This window comes from Rutilus rutilus (assembly GCF_951802725.1).
Source record: "Rutilus rutilus genome assembly, chromosome: 10".
Taxonomy (NCBI): Eukaryota; Metazoa; Chordata; class Actinopteri; order Cypriniformes; family Leuciscidae; genus Rutilus; species Rutilus rutilus.
Genome location: NC_140215.1, coordinates 14,925,306 through 14,948,223, shown reverse-complemented (window position 1 = coordinate 14,948,223; position 22,918 = coordinate 14,925,306). Strand labels below are relative to the sequence as shown.

General features: G+C 36.2%; 1 protein-coding gene across 9 annotated transcripts in view; it reads left to right on the top strand.

Moving 5' to 3' along the window:
* dachd (dachshund d) overlaps positions 1 to 21,550 on the top strand; it is a 109,065-nt gene extending 87,515 nt beyond the window's left edge. For 3 of the 9 annotated variants that reach the window (XM_084420490.1, XM_084420487.1, XM_084420484.1), the window contains 5 exons: positions 10,136 to 10,278; positions 12,130 to 12,277; positions 15,053 to 15,196; positions 16,839 to 16,907; positions 20,678 to 21,550. In XM_084420490.1, coding sequence (XP_084276616.1) covers positions 10,136 to 10,278; positions 12,130 to 12,277; positions 15,053 to 15,196; positions 16,839 to 16,907; positions 20,678 to 20,718 — 545 coding nt within the window. In that variant the 3' untranslated portion in view covers positions 20,719 to 21,550. Of the gene's footprint in view, positions 1 to 10,132; positions 10,279 to 12,129; positions 12,278 to 15,052; positions 15,197 to 16,838; positions 16,908 to 20,677 lie in introns of all 9 variants that reach the window. The other 6 variants (XM_084420489.1, XM_084420486.1, XM_084420483.1 and 3 more) reach the window with 3 other exon arrangements.
* Positions 21,551 to 22,918: the final 1,368 nt, after the last annotated feature.

Here is a 22,918-nt window from a genome sequence, read left to right as displayed (position 1 = left end):
TGTCAGAATGCTTTCTCCTGCCAAGATGTAAGGCTTAGATAGAGAGATAAATATGCTGTGGTCAGCTAAGAGTATCTCACGAGCAGAGAGGCAAATTTAATAATGTATTATCATTCACTAGAGAAGGTGAAATCTCCTTGTCCATCACAACACGCCAGGGCCGTTTTATGTTATCCTTCATTTCAAAGGGAGCAATGTGCTGCAGAGACACCTGCTCTGATAAAAAGGAAAGATGCAGCTCTTGGCCTAGAGGGTTAGGGCTTCACTTTTTGATTGCACTGGTAGTTCCACCGTTTTCTTTTCGCTCAGTTTTTCTTTTTGTTTTGCACTACAAGGGCAATTAGAATGAACATGGTTCATTGTGCAGCATGGACAGTCTCTTTGTGAATTCTAAGTACATATCCCTTGTACTTAGCATCTGCCCTTAACGGTATGCGCACTGCTGTGAACATATTTATCATTTGCTTGCCCTTGGACAGACGAAATGTAACCATTAGCAATGCCGTTTATGCTAATTTGCAATTCAAGATGCAAAAAGCTTAAGAACAACTGTTGTGTTAAGGTAAGGTTGACCCTGACTTTCTACGACCCAGACGTCCCAGACATAACAATTAAATACCTCAAAGATCATTGTTTTCTGTGCACGTTTTTGTTTTTGTAAACATCATGTTCACAGGCAGATTTACCAGACGTAACTAAAAAAGATGTTTAACTGACATAAAACACAGATTTCACTTTGTACATCCATTATAACTTGTGTTAAAGGGACAGTTCACCCCAAAATGGAAATTCTGTTTTGTTGTTTGGACCTCATTGACTTCCAAAATATCTTCTCCTGTATTCTGCAAAAGAAAAGAAAAACATACTGGTTTAGAACGAGACAAGGGAGAGTAAATGTTATAAATTCTTTTTTGGGTGAACTATCCCTTTAATGTCATATTGGGGCACTTACGCAGTAATGCAGCTCTCTTATTAAGCTGCTGAGTTTAGGGTAAAGTGTGTCAAATTTTACAATTTCACTGTTCCATAATTATCAACGGATACTTAGGGCTGTTATATCCTTTCACTGTGAACAAAATCGTTCCTAATAAAAGAGAATAGGGGGTGGAGAAAAACTGCGGGAATACTAATTCTCTTCCAGCATTTGAAAGCTCGCCTAAGTGTTCCAGTCACCTTGACTTTGCAGCCACAGGCCCGGAGATGCTGTTGCTTATCCCGCCTAACCCCAGCCTGTCAATTAGGTGTTTAAAAATTAATCTCTTTAACTGGAAATACCATGCCAGCTTTCTTCCATCTGTAAATGGAGTGTTATTAATTCAAGCTGCGCAAAGCCAGTGTTATGAATAATGTTATCAAAACAGATTTCCACACGTTTAACACATCACCCGCTTTTAAAAATCCTAAGTATTTTTTTATAGCTGTGAACCAGACGCAAATGGATTTGCATCCATTTTTCTTTGCTCACGAGGGCATGAGATACACAGAGAGAGGGCGTCAGATGGGGGGCTCCTAAGCTCTGCTTTTTAAAAAGTTTACATTTACATTTCTTTTTGTCTTTCATCTTCTGTCTCCAAAGCGGCTCAGTACATAGAGCCTGGATTAGTGCCAGAGTCGATTGTCGCCCCAAACATCCTCATTCCCTGTAGGATTGCTGCGAATCACATTAATATGTCCGCCCGTCTTCGACGGAACGCACTCCACTGTGATCAGTCCACAGACTATCTCCCGTTTCTCAGTGTTCGAGTGCTTGTTCTATCAAAGCGTTTTGATTATGTCGGCTTTTTAACTCCTTGTTTGAATTTCTAATATCATTGCGTGTAAAATGTGGAAGGCATTTACATATTGGCGCCGAAACACATTTGTTTCTGTGTAAGGACAGCAATGTGCGCATTTATAAAAGATAGAAGAAGAGAAAATTCAAACAGATGTGAGCTGAGGACAATTCCAGTTAACAAAAATAAATAAAGATGTCCACACAGACCCATCTCTAGAGATGATTAGCACTAGATTGCGCAGAAGGCTTCCAAAGTGTGATTGTAGTAGGCTAATCTAGCTTTCAGGGTGTGCACCAGTAAGCATTCAATGATCATAAATGGACTCATTTTGGGCTGATTACTCCTGCAATGCATGCTAATAATGAATGGCCAAAACGCGTAAAAAGTTTTAAGTTTTTAGTTGAAAACGGTGTCGTGTAAACAGCCCCTAAACCGAGACATGTTTGATTTCCAGACCTTAGTGATCATCACTCCCCACATAGACCCTAAACAAGACCCTCCACTACATATGAGTCCTGCATACATTTGCTTCTCAAAAGGCAATTAATTCATAGGCCTTTGAGAACATTATTTACTCATCCTTCTTTACCTTTATTAATCGGGTTATGCAACCCTCTCTCGCTAAAGCTTCATCCACCTTTGAGGAGTGTCTGTTTTTGGCAACGATGGTTGTCATTGTATGCCGAGTGCGGTCTTTCTGTAGGACGCTCACTTGAAGAAACAAAAGTAGTGGAGGGGCTTTTTTATGCAGTCATCACAGGCAGTCAAGCCTTTAATCCTCAGCGGTCCGATAATGACATCCCCTCTGCATTTATTACATGGAGGAGCGTGGAAAAACGCTGACTTTGAACAAATGAACACTCTGACCTTTATGCAATAAATATGACACAGGCCATATAAAAAGACAAGATATCTTCTTCTGCTGGGGTTTGCATCAGAGACTCTTTGCTTTGCCGCTGCTGTATGACCCACTACCAGAAAGCAAGATGTCTGCGACAATACTGCACATGAAATCGCAAAGCATCAATCTTTGGAACACAAAGGAAATACTTTGGACCTCATTGATACTAATTGTTTAGACAAAGCACTCCTCAAAATTTGTTTTGTGTTTCACAGATATAGGTTTGGAAATATAGGTTTGGAATGACAGGGTTAGTAAATAATGATAGAATTTTCATTTTTGGATGAACTGTTGGCGAGGCTTGTCCCCCCACAATGATCTAAACCCCTGCTGCCCGCCAAAGTATATAATAATAGTTGATGTTGTTAAAAACTGTAAGTTGTTAGATCTTTAAAGTAGAAAATAACCAAAAGTTGAATTGCTGTTAATTTATTTGATCTAACAATCATTTTATGTTCTGTGCATGCGTCTTATAATCTTAACAGTTTGCTGTAGCTTGTTGCAACCACACAAGACCTGTATTTTTTTCTGGTGGTGAACTGTTCACCATAAAGGCTGCTTTTGTTTTTATCCCTGACCGTGTGCGACAGTTAAGGATTTATGAAGATTTCCTCCCCTTCGCCTGCCCATCTGTGCGGCTGTCTTCAGCGTGGCCTTGAGAATATGTTTCAATTTATTAAGCCAAACCAAAGGACTCATTATTTCAGAAGAGGGGCACGGAGTGACACACAGAATTGGTTATTAATGGAAAGTCTCTGCCACAGGGCAGTTGAAATTTAATGATATCCTACAAGAAAATATGATGGTGTCACTTTCCCAAAAGTCATGCGAAATGTCAGCGTTTTAAGGTCCCGACGCTAATTTTATGCCCGTGCACAGTAATGTTTGGGAGCGCGTTTAGGAAACACGGCCCAGTGCCTGTGCTGATTATCCCCCTCACCTTCCTTGTGCTCTCAAATGGGTTTGTGCAGCAAGCGATTTAATCTCTAAGTGTAGGGAACATTAGGAGAGAGAGAGAGAGAGGAGAGAGAAACACCACAGTGCATTTCTCAGAGATAAGGCTTTTCAAGTCAAATGTTACCTGTTAATCCAGGGCCGACCGACTCCAGCACTTGACTTTGACTCTCAGCAGGAATTTGGTAATGGCTAATTTTCATCTCGGAATTAAAGAGCAGAAAAGAGCAAAGCCAAGTGGGTGTGAGCGGGTTTAGCGGTTCTGCGGTAGATAGCTGTGTCTGGTAGAATCCTGACACAGGATTCTGTGATTCTGGTAGAATCCTGTAACACGTGTGTATTCACCGTGCCCATATGCACAACATATGCACCTTTAAGTCATTCTAATGGAATTTGCCCACTATGGATCACAGCACACATTTCTAACTGTGGTCTACATGTGTATACATGCTGTAAAGGTAGAATTGCTTTCCCTTTCATTGCTTTTGTCTTTTTCTTGTTTTTATGTTTTATGTACCCTACTTACAGTTTGCAACAGGGTCGGATGGAACTACAGACTCCAACCCAACTGTCTTTTTACCTAAAAATATCCTTGGTGCTCTTATATTTAATCATCATTCTGTTTTTTGAGTTAGTGTTACATTAACATTTTTAAAGAGGTTCTTCAAACTGGCCACTTTCGGTTAGGTCAATAAAACAGTTTGCTGTTGAAATATTTAATGGAATGCAGAAGAGAGAGCAGACAATGCAGTTTTAAAGATTCACCTCTGTGTAATGCACTGTTGTCTCCATTTATGAGACTGAAAGGTCATAACCACTCCCCTGGAAGGAGGCAACTTCTTCAGCCCGCATTGGCAGGTCAAATAAAATGTAATTGTCTGCTGTAGGTAGCGGAGAGGGGAACTGACATCTTCCACGTTTTAAACATTCAATTCTCCTGCTGCGAGGAACACAGGTTTGCAAGGACACAGGCTTCACCTGTCAATATATCACAGTGACTGGCTAGCCAAATGCTGCAATGCTTTTCCCCCTCTCTCTCCCTCCTCCGGCTCAGTGCCTTCATTGGAGAAATCAGCTGAAAGGTCCACTGGGACCTCAATTCAAACACTGCAACTTGCAACATATGGCACATTTTCAGCTCCCAAGGTCAATTAAAGCTATTTATTGAGAGAATGTTGCTAAATTTCCCAAGGTTTCCACTCAATTCATCGCAGAGTGCCTTGTCTATCATATTAAAAATCAGTCGAGTGGTTTACACTCTCCTTGTCATGACTTTCCATCAAAGATATCAAAAGTGGTTCGAGACATTTTATCTTCTCTTATCGCAAACATCTCTTTTCGCTCTTCCCTTTTCCTCAACGCAGCCGCTCACAATACAAATCTAATAACATGTAAATTGGAGATAAGCCCAGATCCCTCCAAGTGATATTTTTTTACATTTATAGTTTTGTCAAGTTGATTTCCGAGCCCCTGTTTTAGCAGCACAACACATAAGGACTGAGAGAATTAACAGGAAAGGTGATTTATCATTGCTACCACACTGTCAAGGACTCCCACTGCTGCCACGGGAGGGAGGGACAGCGTGCACGCGTTTGTTTGTGTGTGTGTGTGTGCACATGCACATGCACATGTTTACGTGTGATTGTATGTGCGTTATTGTTTTAAATTATGGCATTTCATTCCAAATGCGTCGTATTTACAGCGTCCCATTTTTATTTGCGGCTCCTATTATCCAGCAAAACAGTTGCGCATGAAATGTTATTTGTGACACGGCTGACCTAAAAGGATTTCATAAGGATTTCATTTTTGAGGCAGAAAGCTGCAAACGGACCTGTCACAGCTGCTGCTGGCAGCCCCGGTGGAGAAATATCACCTGGAAAACACAGCTCTCTCCTTCGCTCTCTTCATCATGCTGGCGTCTGGCACTGTAATTAAGTCCAAGTCAATGATTCTGGACCAATGGCAGGAAATAAACAGCTAAAACCTGGCCAAAATGGAGTGCTAGAAACAAGAGAATGCTCACAGACAGAATTGCACTCAAGTGTGGCAAATGTAAATGGAGACTGACCAAAAAAATGGCAAATTTCGGTTATTTGAGAGCTGAATTGGTCATTTGAGATGAAATGTGCTGTTTGCTTTCTAATGCATGACAGATTGTTTCCTAGTAACAAAGCAATTTGAGCCACCCTGTGATCCAGTATTGTGTTTGCGGCGAGGTCCTGCTGAGTCTAAAGCAGAAGTTGGTTTAAGCAATGATGTATTATTAATGCCAACACCAAATCCAGGACTACGGTGGCTGCAAACCAAATACAGGCTTCTGACATCCAATTCTCCTCTATTGTTTCTCATTTGCTGATTCGCTACATGTTTGGCATCCAAAGAATCAGAGCCATAAATGAGACAAAGAGAAGAAAACATACTGTGTATATTCTGTGATGTAATAATTACAGCAAATTCATATAATTCACTCTGTTTACATGATCTGTTAATGATTGCACAAAACTAAGCCATCAAACAGCATTAAAACAAATTTTCGTAATTATTTTTTTCTTTTACATTTTATTACAAGCACATGCACACTCATTATTCGGCCGCCCATTGTTGGTAATGATCTGGAGTAAAATGCTAGTTAAATCGGGGAGAGATCGGTGGAGACCCTCCATGGATTCCCAGCACTCCTCTTGGCCTTTCCTCCGTCCAAGAATTTCGAATCGTAAAGTCTTAATAGTGGCGGCTGATATTCAACTGTTGGTTGGCTGAATGTTTCCAGGGCATTTGCAGATGCTCGGAATAATCTCTTATGTTTTGCTGCAATCTGCTGCAGAGATGGTTGAAATAAATACTTTAAACTAATTAATGTAGGACCAGCTGTTACCAAGCCTTGGCTGGCGTTAGTGAATGCTGATGGCAGAAGAGGGGCTCCTCAAGTCATGCCGTGTTTGTGCATGATTTAGGGAGTCATATAAACACGTATTAATTCTGTATGAGGGCCTGATTCTGGGGTTTAATACTTAAACTGAAATGCATGAGAAATAGATTTCTAGGCTTTTTAATTACTAGTATATAATGATTTAAAACAAATGTTGTAATGACTTATAATACACCTTATAATTAGTTTGATCATCTTGTAAAATATAATATAATGTAATATAAGAAAACACTTTCTAAGATAAGTAGTTTAAACAAACACTTACAATAAATGTATAAACCACAATGTATAGCTTATCCCATACCATTTGTGCTTTGAATGAATGAACAAGAATTTTGTAGGCATTTAATTAAATAGGTATATAAAAACAATGATTTTTTACAGATTTTCTCATTTAGAATATTTAATCTAAATTGCAAATAAAACACTTAAGTCAGGAAGTGAATTTATGCATTGCAATATTATAGTATACTATATAAAACATAGATATTCATTATGAAATTTGCTAAAGATTAAATTTTACAGTGTTGAATTATTAGTGTTTTGAAGATTAACATTAAGTGGGTGTTAGATGACAGCAAAAATGTGATGTAATGTAAAAATGGGGGAAATTAGCATGCTCAAAATGGTACACACATTTGTGCATCCCTATTTGATAAAATGAACTACACTGTATATCAAAAGGCATTATCAATTCATTCATAATGCGTTACATTAATATAATGTATTATTGAGATATTCTTCTTTGTTCTTGCCATTTAGACAGTCTGTAATGTGTTCTGTTAGTTGGTGACATGGCCTGTGTGTTTTCTCGTTTTCTAGCAGGCAGAATGTTGTGAGACTTTTGCTGTGATTGGCAGCACGCTATGACAGCGTGAAGATAGTGTCAGCGCAGGGCTGTGTGGTTTAAAGTGAGTTATGATAGTCTGTGTGTACATGTTTGGCCATGTGTGTGTGGAGATGGATTCAGGGGGTTATGAGGCCTTTACGTGTGTGTAGTGATGGATGCAGGCCTATGATAGCCTGTATAAGGCTGTGGCTGTTAAGATAAATGTGGAGTTTTGATGGCCTGTGTGTGCGTGTTTGTGTGCGTGTATGTATGTGTGTGTGTGTGTGTGTGGAGAGAGAGATGTAGAGTTATGATTGGCCGTGCAGCAGATGGCAGAGGTCTGCCCTAACGGAACTGATGAATGGCAGATGATGTCATCAGGGCACTGACAGGCACTGGTGGCTGCTCACAGGAAGTGAGCAAGAATCTGCTTTACATTTCAGCCCCACTGGACATCTGCTCAGTGTCCTCACTCACGTTATTCTCTTTCAGATGGAACTCAGATACTTTTTTAATACTTTAACTTGAAAACATTTTTATTTTAGGTAGGTAGTACTGTAGCCTAGTGGTTAAAGATCTGGCTGGTAACTGAAAGAATGCAGGTCCAAACCTCAACTATATCAATAATTACAACAAAACATACTTAAATATGAATTTAGAATGATGCATCATCCAATATATTATTACAGCAAATGAATTGAAACATTTGTTAATTTAGTTGTAATGCCTCCCTACCTGATGTCTTCTGATTTTTACAGAATCTAAAATGTATATCTAATAATTCATTTTTTTAAATAGAGCTAATGTAAAATAATAAATGATATATTTATAAGATATAATAAAATATATGTACTATTTAGTTCACTCAAATTGAGTAGGCTAATGGCAGATTTGAAAAAAATATTTCTATATTTTATTTAATAATTTAAAAATATATATAATATAAAAAATTTATATAATAATGAAAAAAAATCTGAAAGGTAAACCTTATCGTGATATATATATATATATATATATAACGATAAGATTTACCTTTCAGATTTTTTTTCATTATTATATACATTTTTAATATTATAATTTTTTTAAAATTATTAAATAAGGTTACATAATACAATAATTACAACAAAACATACTTGAATATGAATTTAGAATAATGCATCATTCTAAATTAGCATATATAATATATCATATATATTATATATATGAAGAGTTCAGGTGCAAAAGCGCCAAGTGCCATCTGAAATTTTCTTCTAGAATGATCATTTTTATCAATCTTGTATATTAAATTCACTAAATTCACTTAAATGGCAATGAAAATTACCTATAAATTGTCATTTAAGTGAAATAACTGAACTTAAATATACAAGCTTGATAAAAATGATCATTCTAGAAGAAAATTTCAAATGGCACGTAGAGGCTTTTGCATCTGAACTCTTCATATATATATATATATATATATATATACACATATATAAACTAACACTAGAATTATTATTATTATTATTATTATTAAAAAAAAGTATTGCAATGCACGTATTCCTGTAGCTCATGGTCAAACATGGCAATAGCAACGCCAAGGTCATGGGTTTTAATTCCAAGAAACACATGCTATTAAAGTGTGTTGCATGTATTGTAAATGGATTTGGATTGAAGTGTCTGCCAAATGCATAAATGTAAATGTAATGCATATTGATTGTAACATAACTGTTTACTACACTATAAAGGGGATTACATTTTTTTTTTTTTTCTAATACGAGGTACTTCAGATTCCTTTCATTTACCAGCATAATGTTTAATAAGTTGACATGGTGATTAATCTTGGAAAGCTGTTTGTAAAGACATGCTGCACACTTTACAGTGCTCATCCCAGCGTTTTCTCTCCTTATGACATTCAGCTGGAAGTCCCAGTGGACTCGGTGATAAAATATATACTCTTTAATGTGCCAGCCCCTGTTTTTATTTGTCTGGTAGACATAAAATCCTTTTTCTTTTATTTCCAGAGGGTTTTAACGGCAGCCCCACCTGTGACATTTTACACCTGCACATTTATGTGTCAACCATCGACTGAGAGAAAATAAATGATATTTATTTTCCTCCTCTGTTTTGCTCTACCAGGTTCCTCTTGAATCTCTTCCAATCATATTGATTTTTTATGCACCGATTCCTTTGAGGGAGTTAATTCATTTGCCCAGAATGGCATTGCCAGTCTGCTGAGGGGGCGGCAGTAGTGTTGAAACATGGTCAGTGAGGGTTCACCACCTTGTGCCATATGGCCTTTGTTGAGAAGCCAGGGCCCTTGCTAATCTCAGCTAGCCATATGCATCTGCTTGAGTGCGGTTTTTTCCTATCAGAGAGTTTTCGTGCCATATGGAACGGGTGGGCTTTGTCTCCCAACATATCCATGCCCTCAATGCTACCGAGAAACACATAATTTCCAAAAATGCAAATGCCTATTTCTTAGAAGGGCCTCTCATTTTATCTGTATGTAAAATCTCTCAAGCATTTATAGCGGCTATAAATACAGAAGCATCAATAATAGAGTGCCGCGTGACACTGACAGAATGGGCTATCAATCATACGTGCTTGATTGGGCATGCTTGTATAGATGTTAATTTTACATCTCACAAACAATCTGGGTGTATAAACACCAATTCAGGAAAATAATGATTTATTTTACAGCACAGTACTACATGAAGTGTGTCATCTGTTGTGCTGAATGTGTATGTTTCTCTGCTTGCCACCAGAAGAAACCCCCATGTGCACGCCGACGGCGAGAGACGGCTATGAGAGGCTGTCGTTTGCAGGTCAGACTTTACCTCCAGGATTCCCCTCACCCTTCCTCTTCCCTGATGGGCTGTCGTCTATAGAGACCCTTCTGACTAACATCCAGGTAAGAGCCCTCTCTGTCAGAAGATATTTAGCAGAAAGTGAAATACGCCATGAATGGTCTTTCTTGATCCAGTTCTCCCTGGTTGATTCAGATGGTCTTCTAACTACTTATTAGTGAATTGGTCAAATTCAGACTATTCACAAAGCATTAATAAAATGCTTGACGACAAAAATGTGTTATGTTGGGAAACCAGCTAAGACCATCCAAGGCTCTCAGGCTGGTTTAAGTTCAGTTTAAGACTGAATTTCCCTCAAATGGACATTTGAAAATGGTATTGAGTGTTGAGGTTTTTTTTTAACCTATTGGAGTATAAGACATCCAAAGAAACTGTCGCACAACATCTGAAATAAATGTTCAATATCCAGATTGATAAACAAACTAAATTGATGGATTGGACTGAATATAAAAGTAAAAAAATAATAAGTCATAATAATTGAGTAGTATGATGATTCCAATAAAATGTTTCCCTTGAATTTTAGCAGACTATCTGCTGTTTGCTATAGTAACGTTCTATTTTAGCCCACTGTGGACTGGCCAGCTGACACATGTCATGATCTTATCACGTCATGTGTCATAACACAGTGAACACCAGTGATTCTGAAGATTACACACATAATGGAAGGAGATGGCACATCAAGTCGTTTATCACAATTTATGGCAGTCTAAAGCCACTGTTTGGAAAATATTGTGAAGGGAGGCTGATGTGGAGTGATATTACTGTAGCATCATGCTTGAGGTTAAGTCAAACATTCATACAGTAAGAAATATTCATGCTGTTTACATTTAACAAACAATTTCCAACGTTGATAATAACAAGATTTTTTTCTCGAGCACCAAATCAGCATATTAGAATAATATGCATCAAAAAACGATTATTTTTAATAAGAAGTGCCTTTACTAAGTTAATACCCGGTGCAGTTGCCTGTGGCAGGTTTGTAAAAAAGTTAAAATACTAGTTTTCTGGGTTCTCCTCCAGCTGATGTTTTTCCCCATCAAAACAAATGCACAGCCGCATATATTCACCATGACTACCTTGATCACCACTGTGGTTGTCATGCAAGTGAGACCTAGTCAGAAAGATGAATGTAGTTGATTAACACTGCCTCTGAGACTAATGATGTGGGTACAGTATGGGGAGTGAGAGGTTTGCTCATTGCTCTTGTGATATGGCCATCAGATCTATCGCGCTGCTTTCGGCCCTATTGTTAATTAGCAGGACTCAGTTCAGTCAGTCATCTTTAATCATGATTTCAGGGTAATGTTTTGATTGAACATTCACACACAAATCAACAAAACGAACCCAAGCAGAAAATTGAGATAAAGCAACTTAGTCTAAATTGGGGTCATACGAAGGAACAATTAGTATGATATAGCCCATTGCATTTGGCTTAATTGCATGTGTACAGGGAATAATTGTTTTGAAATGGTCACCGCGCTGTTTGCACGGCAAATACCTTTTTAAGTGTTGTTTTGAGACAAGCTGCTGTTTAGTTCAAGATTTGATCGTTCTTGTACAATCTGCTGCTTCACAAACTGACGAACAGAAGTTATAGTTTAATTAAAGCTTATGTTGTGTCCATGACATGTTGCTGTTCATTTGAAGAATGACAGTTCATCCAAAGTTCAGTTAATGACAGTTCTGTTATCATTTGTTCACCCTCATGTCCAGTGTTTTGAATACCATCATCTTAGACATTGACTTTGGAAAACAAGTTTCTTCAAAGTAGTTTCCGAACTTCGAGTGCCACTACTTTATGATAAAATAAAGCATTCATATAGTTGATTGACTCCTGAGTAGGTGTGTGTGGACTTGTGTATAATGTGAGTTTTTTTCTCCTGCTGCTGCTGAAGGGTTTGCTGAAGGTGGCAATTGATAACGCCCGCGCTCAGGAGAAACAAGTGCAGCTAGAGAAAACGGAGCTAAAGATGGAGCTGTTTAGAGAGCGAGAGCTCAGAGAAACCCTGGAGAAACAACTGGCTGTCGAGCAGAAGAACAGAGGTGTGTATTACTCACACACGCACACACACACACACGCACACTTAAACCATAGAGTACACACAATTTGTATAGCACCTATAGTTTGATTCTTGGTTCTAGAGGAATTTATTTATTTATTTATACGGAGTCCCACATTTGACATGCAGGACAAAAAAAGTAAGTATATCGTGGCCACAAATGAAAAAAAAATTTCCCACAACTAATGTTAAAAATGTTTGTTCCCTCATTTTAAGTAAATCGCGTGCACCGTGCACGATATAATAATTTGTCCCGTTTTACTAAATTGTGGCCACGTTGGAATAATTTGTTCCCTTGTTTTAAGTAAATCAAACAGATTAGTTCAATGTGGCCACGATTTACTAAAACGATTGAATTAATTAAGTCATAGGAACAAATTCTTATCTCTTTCCCTGCCATTGACGGAAATTTCCTGCTTTCCATGTTTTCACTCTTATACGGTAGGGGGCGCTATTACCAGACTCATTTGAAAATTTCATTTCATTTCATTTCAAAATTGAGTGGAAGTACGTAGGAGGGCGGAGCCAGGCTAGCGCTTTTAGGCATCTTCTGAAAGAGTACAGAATCTCCTGATCAAAACACAGGCGAAGAAGAAGCCGAAACAAGCGATAGCATATGTAAGCAGATGCATATGCAACCATCAACATTAAACGGCATATAATTCTAAACTGTCTAATGTTACTGAATGATATGTCGACCCAGGATGAAGTATGGGACTGTGAAAGCTTTGGGGGTGTTTATAGACTCGATCTATGTTTTGAACATCGTTCTGAATCAAATCTGGATGTTGTCTTTTCTCAGCTTTTTGCTCAAAATGTTGCTTATTTTTAAAACTTTCCCACATTCAAGTGCTGATAAAAAAAGAATGCATTAAGCTAGAATAAAACGGGTTTTTTTGTTTAGAAGCAGAGGGTCTGTTCTTTCTTTTGACATTGTATATTCAGATATGCAAACAACAAAATATTCTGGGGACCATTCAAATTTTGTGAAAATGATGGCGGTGGCTGGCAACTTTTTTCAAAAACGCTGGCAGGGAAAGAGTTAATTCGTGGCAACGATTTAGTGAACAAATTCTTTATTTGTGGCCACAATATATATATATATATATTTTGTCTGCATGTCAATACCCCTGCATGTGAGGTACTGTATAAATAGGGCTACAACATTTAAATATACCGAATGTTACAAAAAAATCTGAAAAAATTAATTATTGTCCTCTTATTTAGAATTTTGCTTGTAGCTTGTTTGTGCTAAGAACATGAATGGCAAGTCAAATCACACCACCTGTTATGGAGATGTGTGTGTGTGTTTGTTTTTAGTGATCATACATTTGATTTCTGACTAGCAAACAATAAAACAAAAAATCCATAGACTTACATACCGTTAAAAATTTTGGGGTTGGTAATTAATTAATTTATTGATTTGAAAGATTTGAAAGATTAAATACTTGTATTCAGGACGGATGGTTTAAATGAATCAAAAGTGAGAGTAAAGGGCTTTCGCATTGTTACAGAAAAAAATTATACTTTAAATAAATGTTGTTATTTTGAACTTTCTATTCATCAAAGAATCCTGAAAAAACAAAATGTATCAGAATTCTAACTGATCATAATTTAGAAATGCTACTTGTGCACCAAATCTGCATCTTATAATGTTTTCTGAAGGATCATGTGACTGAAGCAATTCCAGGCATCAGTTTTTCATCAGAGACTTTTGGTGGCCTTTTTTTGTCTTGGGCTTATAAGCCAACCACCCACAAAAATGTTTGCATGGACAAGTACCAAAAAAACTTCATAAATCCCCATTTTCAAAGCATAGAACAATTTGTGCAAAAGTGCATTAAAATAACCTGAAAATCTATGTTACAAACACAGTTGTTAATTACAAGCACACAAAACAAAGTGATAGAGACAAGGTCATAAATCGAGCAGAATGAGGCATATTCACATTTCGATCAATACATGAGCACATATTGATTGTGTGTGCAGAAGTGCTTTTGGGAATACAGTATATTACAGTACATAGACAATGAAAATGAAAGTGAAAAAAGCTTTCATTCGAGTGAATGTGGTTGAACTCATGGAAATATGAATAATAATTTATATGGTAAATGTTTCTAAATGAGCCACAATATTTCTCGAGGGAAGGCCATGATTGGACTACAGATTGATAATAGTTTAGCTAATCATTTTCAACTCTCTTTGAGATTAAAAGTGATATGTGTATTACAGATGGCCTCTAGTTACATACTCTATTGTATTTTATTATTGCATGAACATATAATTATGAATCTACATTTTGGCATCAATAAATGATTTCGATTTTTTTTCTGCTCAAAAGTATTGTTAAGTGTGATTTAATATTCTCATGTTCTATGTATTTATCCTACATAATGAATCAAATTGAGCTTATTAAGCCAGTTTCACAGAAGGTTCCTTATAAATGTGCCTATAGCCCTCCAGCTTTCTTCTGTTTAATATTCAGCGTGCTTCTCTCCTCTCCTTCTTTACAGAAAGTTTCCCTTAACCTCGTCTCATTGGCATTTTAACCTAGGTTAATCCAGGTTATCGCTGGCTCAATTATTTCGCTAATGACACAGTCAATTTCTCATTGAACTTTTTTTCAGCTGCAACTTTTCTATGAATATTTCCTCACCGACAAGAGTTTGAAAACCAGCTCTCCATCCTTTAATCCAGCTATACCTCTGCAAATGACTGGGGTCCTTGACTGCTGCTTTTCTGTGTTCTTTGCACACAGCGATCATTCAGAAGCGATTGAAGAAGGAGAAGAAAGCGAAGAGGAAATTGCAGGAGGCACTGGAGTATGAGTCTAAACGACGAGAGCAGGTGGAGCAAACCCTGAAACAGACATCACCCACAGAAAGTCTCAGATCACTCAACGGTGAGACAACTTGCCTGTCTAACGTTAACATACTTCAATTTGTTAAAAGGTGCATTTTTGCCATTTCATGTGGATTCCTAGATATGGGATTTGCAATGTTGATAAAGGTCACTTCATGTAAAATATATTTGATTCATTTGCTGAGAATAATCTGATGAAATATGCTTCAGTATGTTAGAGATTACTACAAAACGAAACCTTCACATCGGGGTCTTCATTACAAGGGTTTACTTTGGGATAATGACCAGGTGACTATAGAATACACGATCCCAATTAATACACACCTACTGACCAAAAAAAAACAAAAACATAAATGGCCATGAAATAAAAAGAGGAATAAAAAAATCATCTTTTGGAAATGGAACTTAATGCCTTAATTAATTTTTTTTGGAAAAATCCAACCTTTAAGGACACCAATTTTCTTTGTGAATGTGAATTCTTTGTGAATACCTAGAGATTGGCATGGTTTTATTTCAGTTAGCCTAATAGCTGGTTTGATTTGCATTGAGAGATGATCTTATGGAAAGTACTCCATGCCAATCTCTAGGTATGGTGAAGGCTATGTGATGATCCAAAGGCCAAGGGAACTTTATCAGGATGCATAGTATCCTGGATCCATGAAGTAACTGGCCTTTAAAAATAAACATCTGCCTGCCTCTATGGGAATTTAACATAGGGGTGTCCAGACTTATGCACCCTGTATTTTAAGGAAGAACATTTATTTATTTACGATACATTATTCATTCACAAAGAAAATTGGTGTCCTTAAAGGTTGGATTTTTCCTAATTTTTTTAATTAAGGCATTAAGTTCAATTTCCAAAAGATGATTTTTTGTATTCCTCTTTTTAGTCAACTTTAGCATGGGTGTCTATAAACTTATGCATAGCATTGTATAATAAGCTGATATATAATGTGAGAACTTTGCAATATGATGAAGGGTGCGATAAAAAACATATCTTCCATAAAAACAAGCATTTTCTTTTCCAAATCTGGTTCATTCTGAGTGTTTGCTGTCAAAGTAATTTGAGTTGTTATTCAAAGTGTTGTTATTATTAACTAAAATTAAATCAAAACCACTAAATATTTTTTGTTAAATTAAATAATGCAATATAAATATATAAAATATAAATATAATATGTACGGTGAACCCCCAAAAAATAAAAAAATAATAGAAATGTTGCCTTTTCATCTAACTGAAATAAAATATATAAGTGCTAAAATTACTAAAACTAAGATAAAAAATTTATTGAAACTGAATAGAGATATAAAACTAATATTAAATTAGAAAAAAAGCTCATTCAAGTTATTATTAAATTCTAGAAAAGCATATAAATAATATTGAAATAACACTACATTTGACACATTTTTATTACATCATAAAAGGTTTAAAATGTTGAATGAAACGAGTATATTCTACATTAGCTACATCTGTACCAAGCAAGATCTATAAGATCAGGGTAACGTGGCGAAATTCTCTGTTCAGTATTCATAACACTGCTCATCCATTGGTCGAAACTTTGCCCTGACCCGAGCGATCTGCTGAGTACATCCGCCCATCACGAAAGACGAGGCTAGAAAACTTTCCTAATTAAGCGCAGATGTCATGGATGTTTAATCGTCATTATCTTTTCATTTTGCCAGACTCGTTGACCCAGGAGATAGAGACTGACCGCAGCAGTGGCAGAACAGATGCTGAGAGGACAATACAAGGTACGTGTTTTTCAAGAGACTATAAATCTGGGCTCAGCTCCGGTATATGAGCCTCGCTTTATCTCGGCCTGCTGTTCATGCATGCAGCCTGCCATCTGGGCCGCAGATCCTACAGTTCAAGACAAAGGTCAAGATCAGTGGGATCTGTCAAGAGAACATTTCTAGACAGGGAAAATATATGAATTTATGACAGTGGCATGGTCTGCTGTGTTGGAGAATTGAAGGAGTTTGATGAGATATTAAACAAGGAACAAGGAGAAGATTAAACATTAAACAAGCCCACTGAGTCAATTAAAATTGTACTTTTGTTTTGAAGTTTTTACCAGCAGGGATGTATTAAAATATTATTAAAGGAATAGTTCAACCAAAAAAAATGTTATATTATTTCATCATTTACTCAACTTCAGGTACTTCCAAACCTGTATTAATTTCTTTCTTCTGTAGAACACAAAATATATTTTGAAAGGTTTTTGATTTTTTTTTTTCTCAAGCAGTGAAAGTCAATGGGGTCCAATGTTGTTTTTATACATGTTTGACTTTCTTTATAAATGTGCCTACATCTATCCTATACAGATTATATTATATATATATATATATATATATATATATATATATATATCAATATGGTATTCAGCTCAATAGATGGAGGTAAAGAATAATATTATATGGATAGAATCTTTGGATAGAATCATTTTAAAGATAGACCCCCTTGACAGTAAGACCCTTTCTGTTGTGTACCTCAGAGACCAATCCAATTTAATGAGCATAATAAGAAGTTTCATTATCTGAAGATGACCCACAGTGGAGCACAACACACCCACTCAAATAAATACACACACACACTTTATTGGTTTTTGGGTATTTTATGGACCCGGTTTAGTCTGGTATCGTTTCACAGAAAACCACTTGCCCATTTGCAAATGTTTCAGTCACACTCTTTTAACTACACCTTAAGTGTTAAGTCGCTCATCGCTCTGATGTCTATTTTAATTGTACCCAGCAGCACATGTGATACAAAAAAAATGTCGTCTTGAGTGGTCTCAATTTCCCTTTGAAAATAGTGTGTGGAAATTGCTATGAAATGTGGGAAATGGCATTTTAATACCCCGTCGCAAGTAAAAGCCCCGTAACCCAGTTTGATTAGCCTAGTTAATTTTTTTGTGTGTGTGTGAAGGAAGTTTTTAGTAAAAATAAATGGAGATCCAGTGCAAGGAGTATGATTTTGACTTGATGAACAGGAAATTATTTTTTTTCAGAGCATATAATGTCATTAGCATTATGATGGTTCTTATGTCTAAAGATTAATCATTTTCCAGCATTAATTGCTAAAGTTAGTATAAGCATGGAGGGGAGAGAAGCTTGTTCATTACTACTTGCTTTTGTCAGTAGTTCCTTTGAGCAGACATATTGTGAAATTTGAGATATTTAGGTCATATGATCTGGAGAAAAACATATGTATGTTTTTAATGACAGTTATTGCAGTTATAGTTATTGCTCCACAAGATGCAATCATTTCATAGGTTTTATGGTCAGTGCCCTTGAAGAATTGACTTAACTGGCCACGGGAATTGTATTAAAATAGGTGTCTGTTCAATTATTTCTGTGTTCATGTCATGGTTACTGTGGACCACAACCAGTGTGGCATAATTACTCTTAAATGGCAAAAGCATAAAAAAGGGTGCTGATAAATTACACTTGCATGTGAGGGAAAAATTCTATTCCAATCTGTATACAAAAAAAAAAGAAAAAAAGAAAAAAAAAGAGACGTGCTATAATTTCAGCACTTGGCTGTTGGGAAAAATAATAATAATGAGAGCATAATTTCAGAGAACTAATTATTTCTATTTGTCTTTTGTCACACTCTGTAATTCTGCTATATTAACACAGTCTGTGTTTATTAATTGCTTTTCCAGTGTTTTGAATCCATTCCAAGAATAAGCTTGACTGTTTTTCCTGGCTCCTTGCTTCTGGGAGCACATCTCGCACCTAATTCCTTGTGATACCGAACATAATATCTCCCCGGTATCTTTTCCCGATGCTCAGCGCGTGCGCCTCGATGTTTTCTGCAAGTTTACACGACCCTGTGAGGGGAGATAAAGTTTTTTGTTGCAAGATTAAACATCAAAACAGTTAAAGTGAAATTAAAATTAAATGAATGAATGTCACTGAAGCAAAAAAGGCAGTAATTAATGGTTCCCTTAATTGTCTTCATAAAATATTTGCATGGGCATAATTTGCATAATTTACATGTATTAATTAATCTTTCAAAGGAATTTTATGCTGAGAGAAGCCAAAAATTCCTTTGTTTTATTTAGTATCTAATGAAATATTTATCCTCTTTAATGAACTTTTCATCTTGATTTGAATATAAAAATGCCAAAGTTTTAACATATTTTAATGAGGGGGTTCTTTCATAAAACAACATGGCAGTCATTCGATTTTTCCCACTCAAGAAACATTCCTGGCACTGTTTGCATAAGCTAGTTTAGCTACACTCCATTTGACCCAGAATTAATATGCTAATTTGTACATGTAAGATTAGCTTCCTGCTTGTTTTTGTTGTCGTTTTTCTCATGTTGTTTAAATTTGACTGTGGTATTTTAGTATTTTAATTGTATATTTTCTAAATAATTTAGGATAATAGTTTTGTTTTTATTTTTTGATTTGCTTTATTGAATATTTGCTGTTGTTGTCTGATATCAAAATACTGTACTAACTATCTCCAGCACCAAATATGGTGCAATCTGATCAATTGAGGCAATCAAAATCACATGCATTTATCATGATCTGAATAAATATGTACTGTATATAGCATTTATATAATGGGGTAGATAATGTGGATGAAGCTCTTGAAATGCCCTGTGAGCCTAGAGCCATATATCTGATTATATTCAATATTTATCAAGATCACAATATTAACCCTTTTTAACCCTGTAAGAGCCGAGTCAATGGCAAAACGCATGCAAAATAAGGCATGTTGCAGCTCTATGCACAGGCTGCAATTAATCAATGTTCATCAGATTACTGGATTCACATGAATCAATATTTATTTATTTCAGAGTTAAATTAAATCACAAAGCACAGATTTAGGAATGTACATCTAATAGTAGAAGAAAAAAAATACTTTTTTTTTTCTTTCTTTTTTACACAAAATCAAAATGATTTTATATCTGTGGTATCGCTGAGCAATCCCAAAAAAGGCCGAATATAAACGGTATGGTAACAAATCACTTAAGCAGCAGATACAGTATCTGTTACACCAAATCTCGTTTCAACACAGAGCAACCTCGATCAGTCCCCACTTTTCAGAATATCATTTTATTTGCACTGTCAAAGAGAGAAAACACTGCTTAAATGCAGTGATGCAGCATTCCCGGACACAGAGGAAATGTTCTGGTAATAAATGTCAAACACGCTCCTGAGCCATGCTTAACAGATGCTTTTACCAGAAGAGGCAAAGAGAGCTGCCGCCCATTTAGGCATGCACTTGCCAATGACGGTTCGCTGGAAATGGACAAAGCTCATTAGATCGTACACGTCAGAAAAGACATTCCAAAATAAAGGCTGCTATTTTCACTCAATTCCATTTATGCATAGAAAGTGTGAAGTGCCTTACATCATGAGGGCAATATTATGTTCTTTAAATGTGACATACATTAATCCAGGGTTTACAATGGTGTAATTTGTGCAGTTGCATTGCATCACTGTTACTTATCCTTGCTTTATGGCTCTGTTCTGTATACTTACGTTGTCTCTCCCTTTATCAATAGCAGATGGAAGACTCTTTCTGAAAACCACAGTGATGTACTAACAGCATGATGTTGAAGACTGGCAGCGTGTATCGTATGAAGATTCTCCAGAGTCCCCTCGCAGGGTAATTTAGTTACAGAAACAGGTCAATCGCTCGTAGAGGTGCACCAAGGGTTTATGCTTGGCCCGATGTGGAAGACGGATTGTGTTCGAATGTAGTATTAGGACTCTTATTCTCAATGATATAAACGTTATATTATGCCAGATGTGGGATTGGATATGATGAGTTGGCGAAGGTGACAATTTGAGCACAGTAAAATGTACCGTTTGGTACACTCGGTGATAATATTTACAACAAATTCACAGCACTGAAGATTTTTTATACTGTATTTAAACCAGCGAAAAAGCTTCGAAAATTAAATCTGATTCAGAGGTTTTGTTTTGTATTAAAAAAAAGAAAAAAAGAACATAAATCAATGTCATAACTATTTGCCAAGATGTTAATGATCCAAACTTGGAGAAGAACCTCTGAAAATGTGAATTTGAATATATGTTGATCAACAGAAAAGACTAATCTTTGCTTTTAATGTTTTCTAAACTAGAAGAAAAAAACAATCAAGTTTCATTTCTATCATTATTGTATATACAAGAACAGAAGATAGGTTAACTCACTCACTTTGGTATTTGTATATAATGTTAAAAGTTGGTATTGTGTATGCAGTAGATCTATTAGAAGAACAATGCCAACGTTTATATTGAATTTATAGATTTGTTTTGTTTCTGAGCCATCATTCTTTCAATTCGCTGCCACTATGGTGAGGAAGCATGCAGGCATGTAAATGTGTTGTCCTGAATTCATGTTATTCAATAAATACTTAACTGTGCTGAACAAATGTACTGTACTTAGGGTTTCTTCACTCACATCCAGTAAAAGTTGATAAACACTACTATCTTATTCACAGCTACATTTTCAGTTTGCAGTGATATGAATCTGAAGCTTGTATGGATTGATTTCAACTTCAGTTTATGGAAAAGTTGTATAGCCAAATGTTACCCATCATTATTACACTCAATTTGGTGTATTACTTTCAGTGATAGACCCCTTTTTGATAGTATTTAATGCATCATAATAAAAACATATTTATTATTCTTGTCAAAAGCTTGTCATTATCAATAACAGGCAACAGGTTCCCATCAGAAAATTACAGACACAATAATATTAGCCTTTTTTATTCTGAGATAAAAGAGGACGATAACTGGAAGATAATTATTCATAATTGCCCCATGTGAATCATATTTGATAAAACTGCATATTGAATTTGGAAAATTTTTTTTTTTTTTTTTTTTTAAATGTTTGAGAAGATTCTTTAAGTATTTGACAGATTTTTGTAACAATTGCCAGCAAAGATTGCAAACATCCACATGAGTCCTTCACACATTTAAAGCTACACTGTGTATGATTTACTCCCATCTAGCGGTGAAATTGTATATGACTACCAACTGAATATTACTTTCTAGCTCCTCCCATTCCGAAGGCGTTTTAACTCCTACGGTGGCCGTATTATTTCAAATCTGCCAGCAAACGCGAGCAAATCTCCCTCTCGCATTCGTCACGGTGCCACTGCGTGTAAAAAGGCGAAGCTTGTATGTCCCTCTTTGTCTATTGTATTTCCAAGATGGATGCGCAACATGGCTTCCGCCATTCGAGCGACTCGCTCGTATGTATTCTAAATGGCAGATTATACACTTACGAGAATACTTAATTAGTTGGTTGAAGTGATTACACATTAACGAGAACGGATAATTTTGAAATAACAACGTGTTTTTTGCTAAAAATCAACTTAAAATATTACACAGTGTAGCTTTAACAGAAAACAAAAATCAAGTAATCATAGCAATCCCAAACTATCACATTTGAATAAAGAATGAAACAATTCAGCCAGATGACTTTAAAATTACACTGTGCTAATTAATGGTAATGTTGAATATATTAAATTATAGATTACAGGCTTTTATTGTACCAAGTAGATGATGATGATGGTGATGAGGCACTTATTGGATAATCAAGAAAGAATATGCGTTGAAAGGATCCTTTATTAGATGGACGTATCTAATGTAATGGGGCAGCTATTTATACTATAATCATAGACATTATTTTGTCACACATTTGTCCTCAGTCTGTAACAATTCCAATGTTTATTGTGTTAAACTACATGTTAAAGTATCTTTTACCTCATCAACGAGGACTTGCCTTTTAGTTT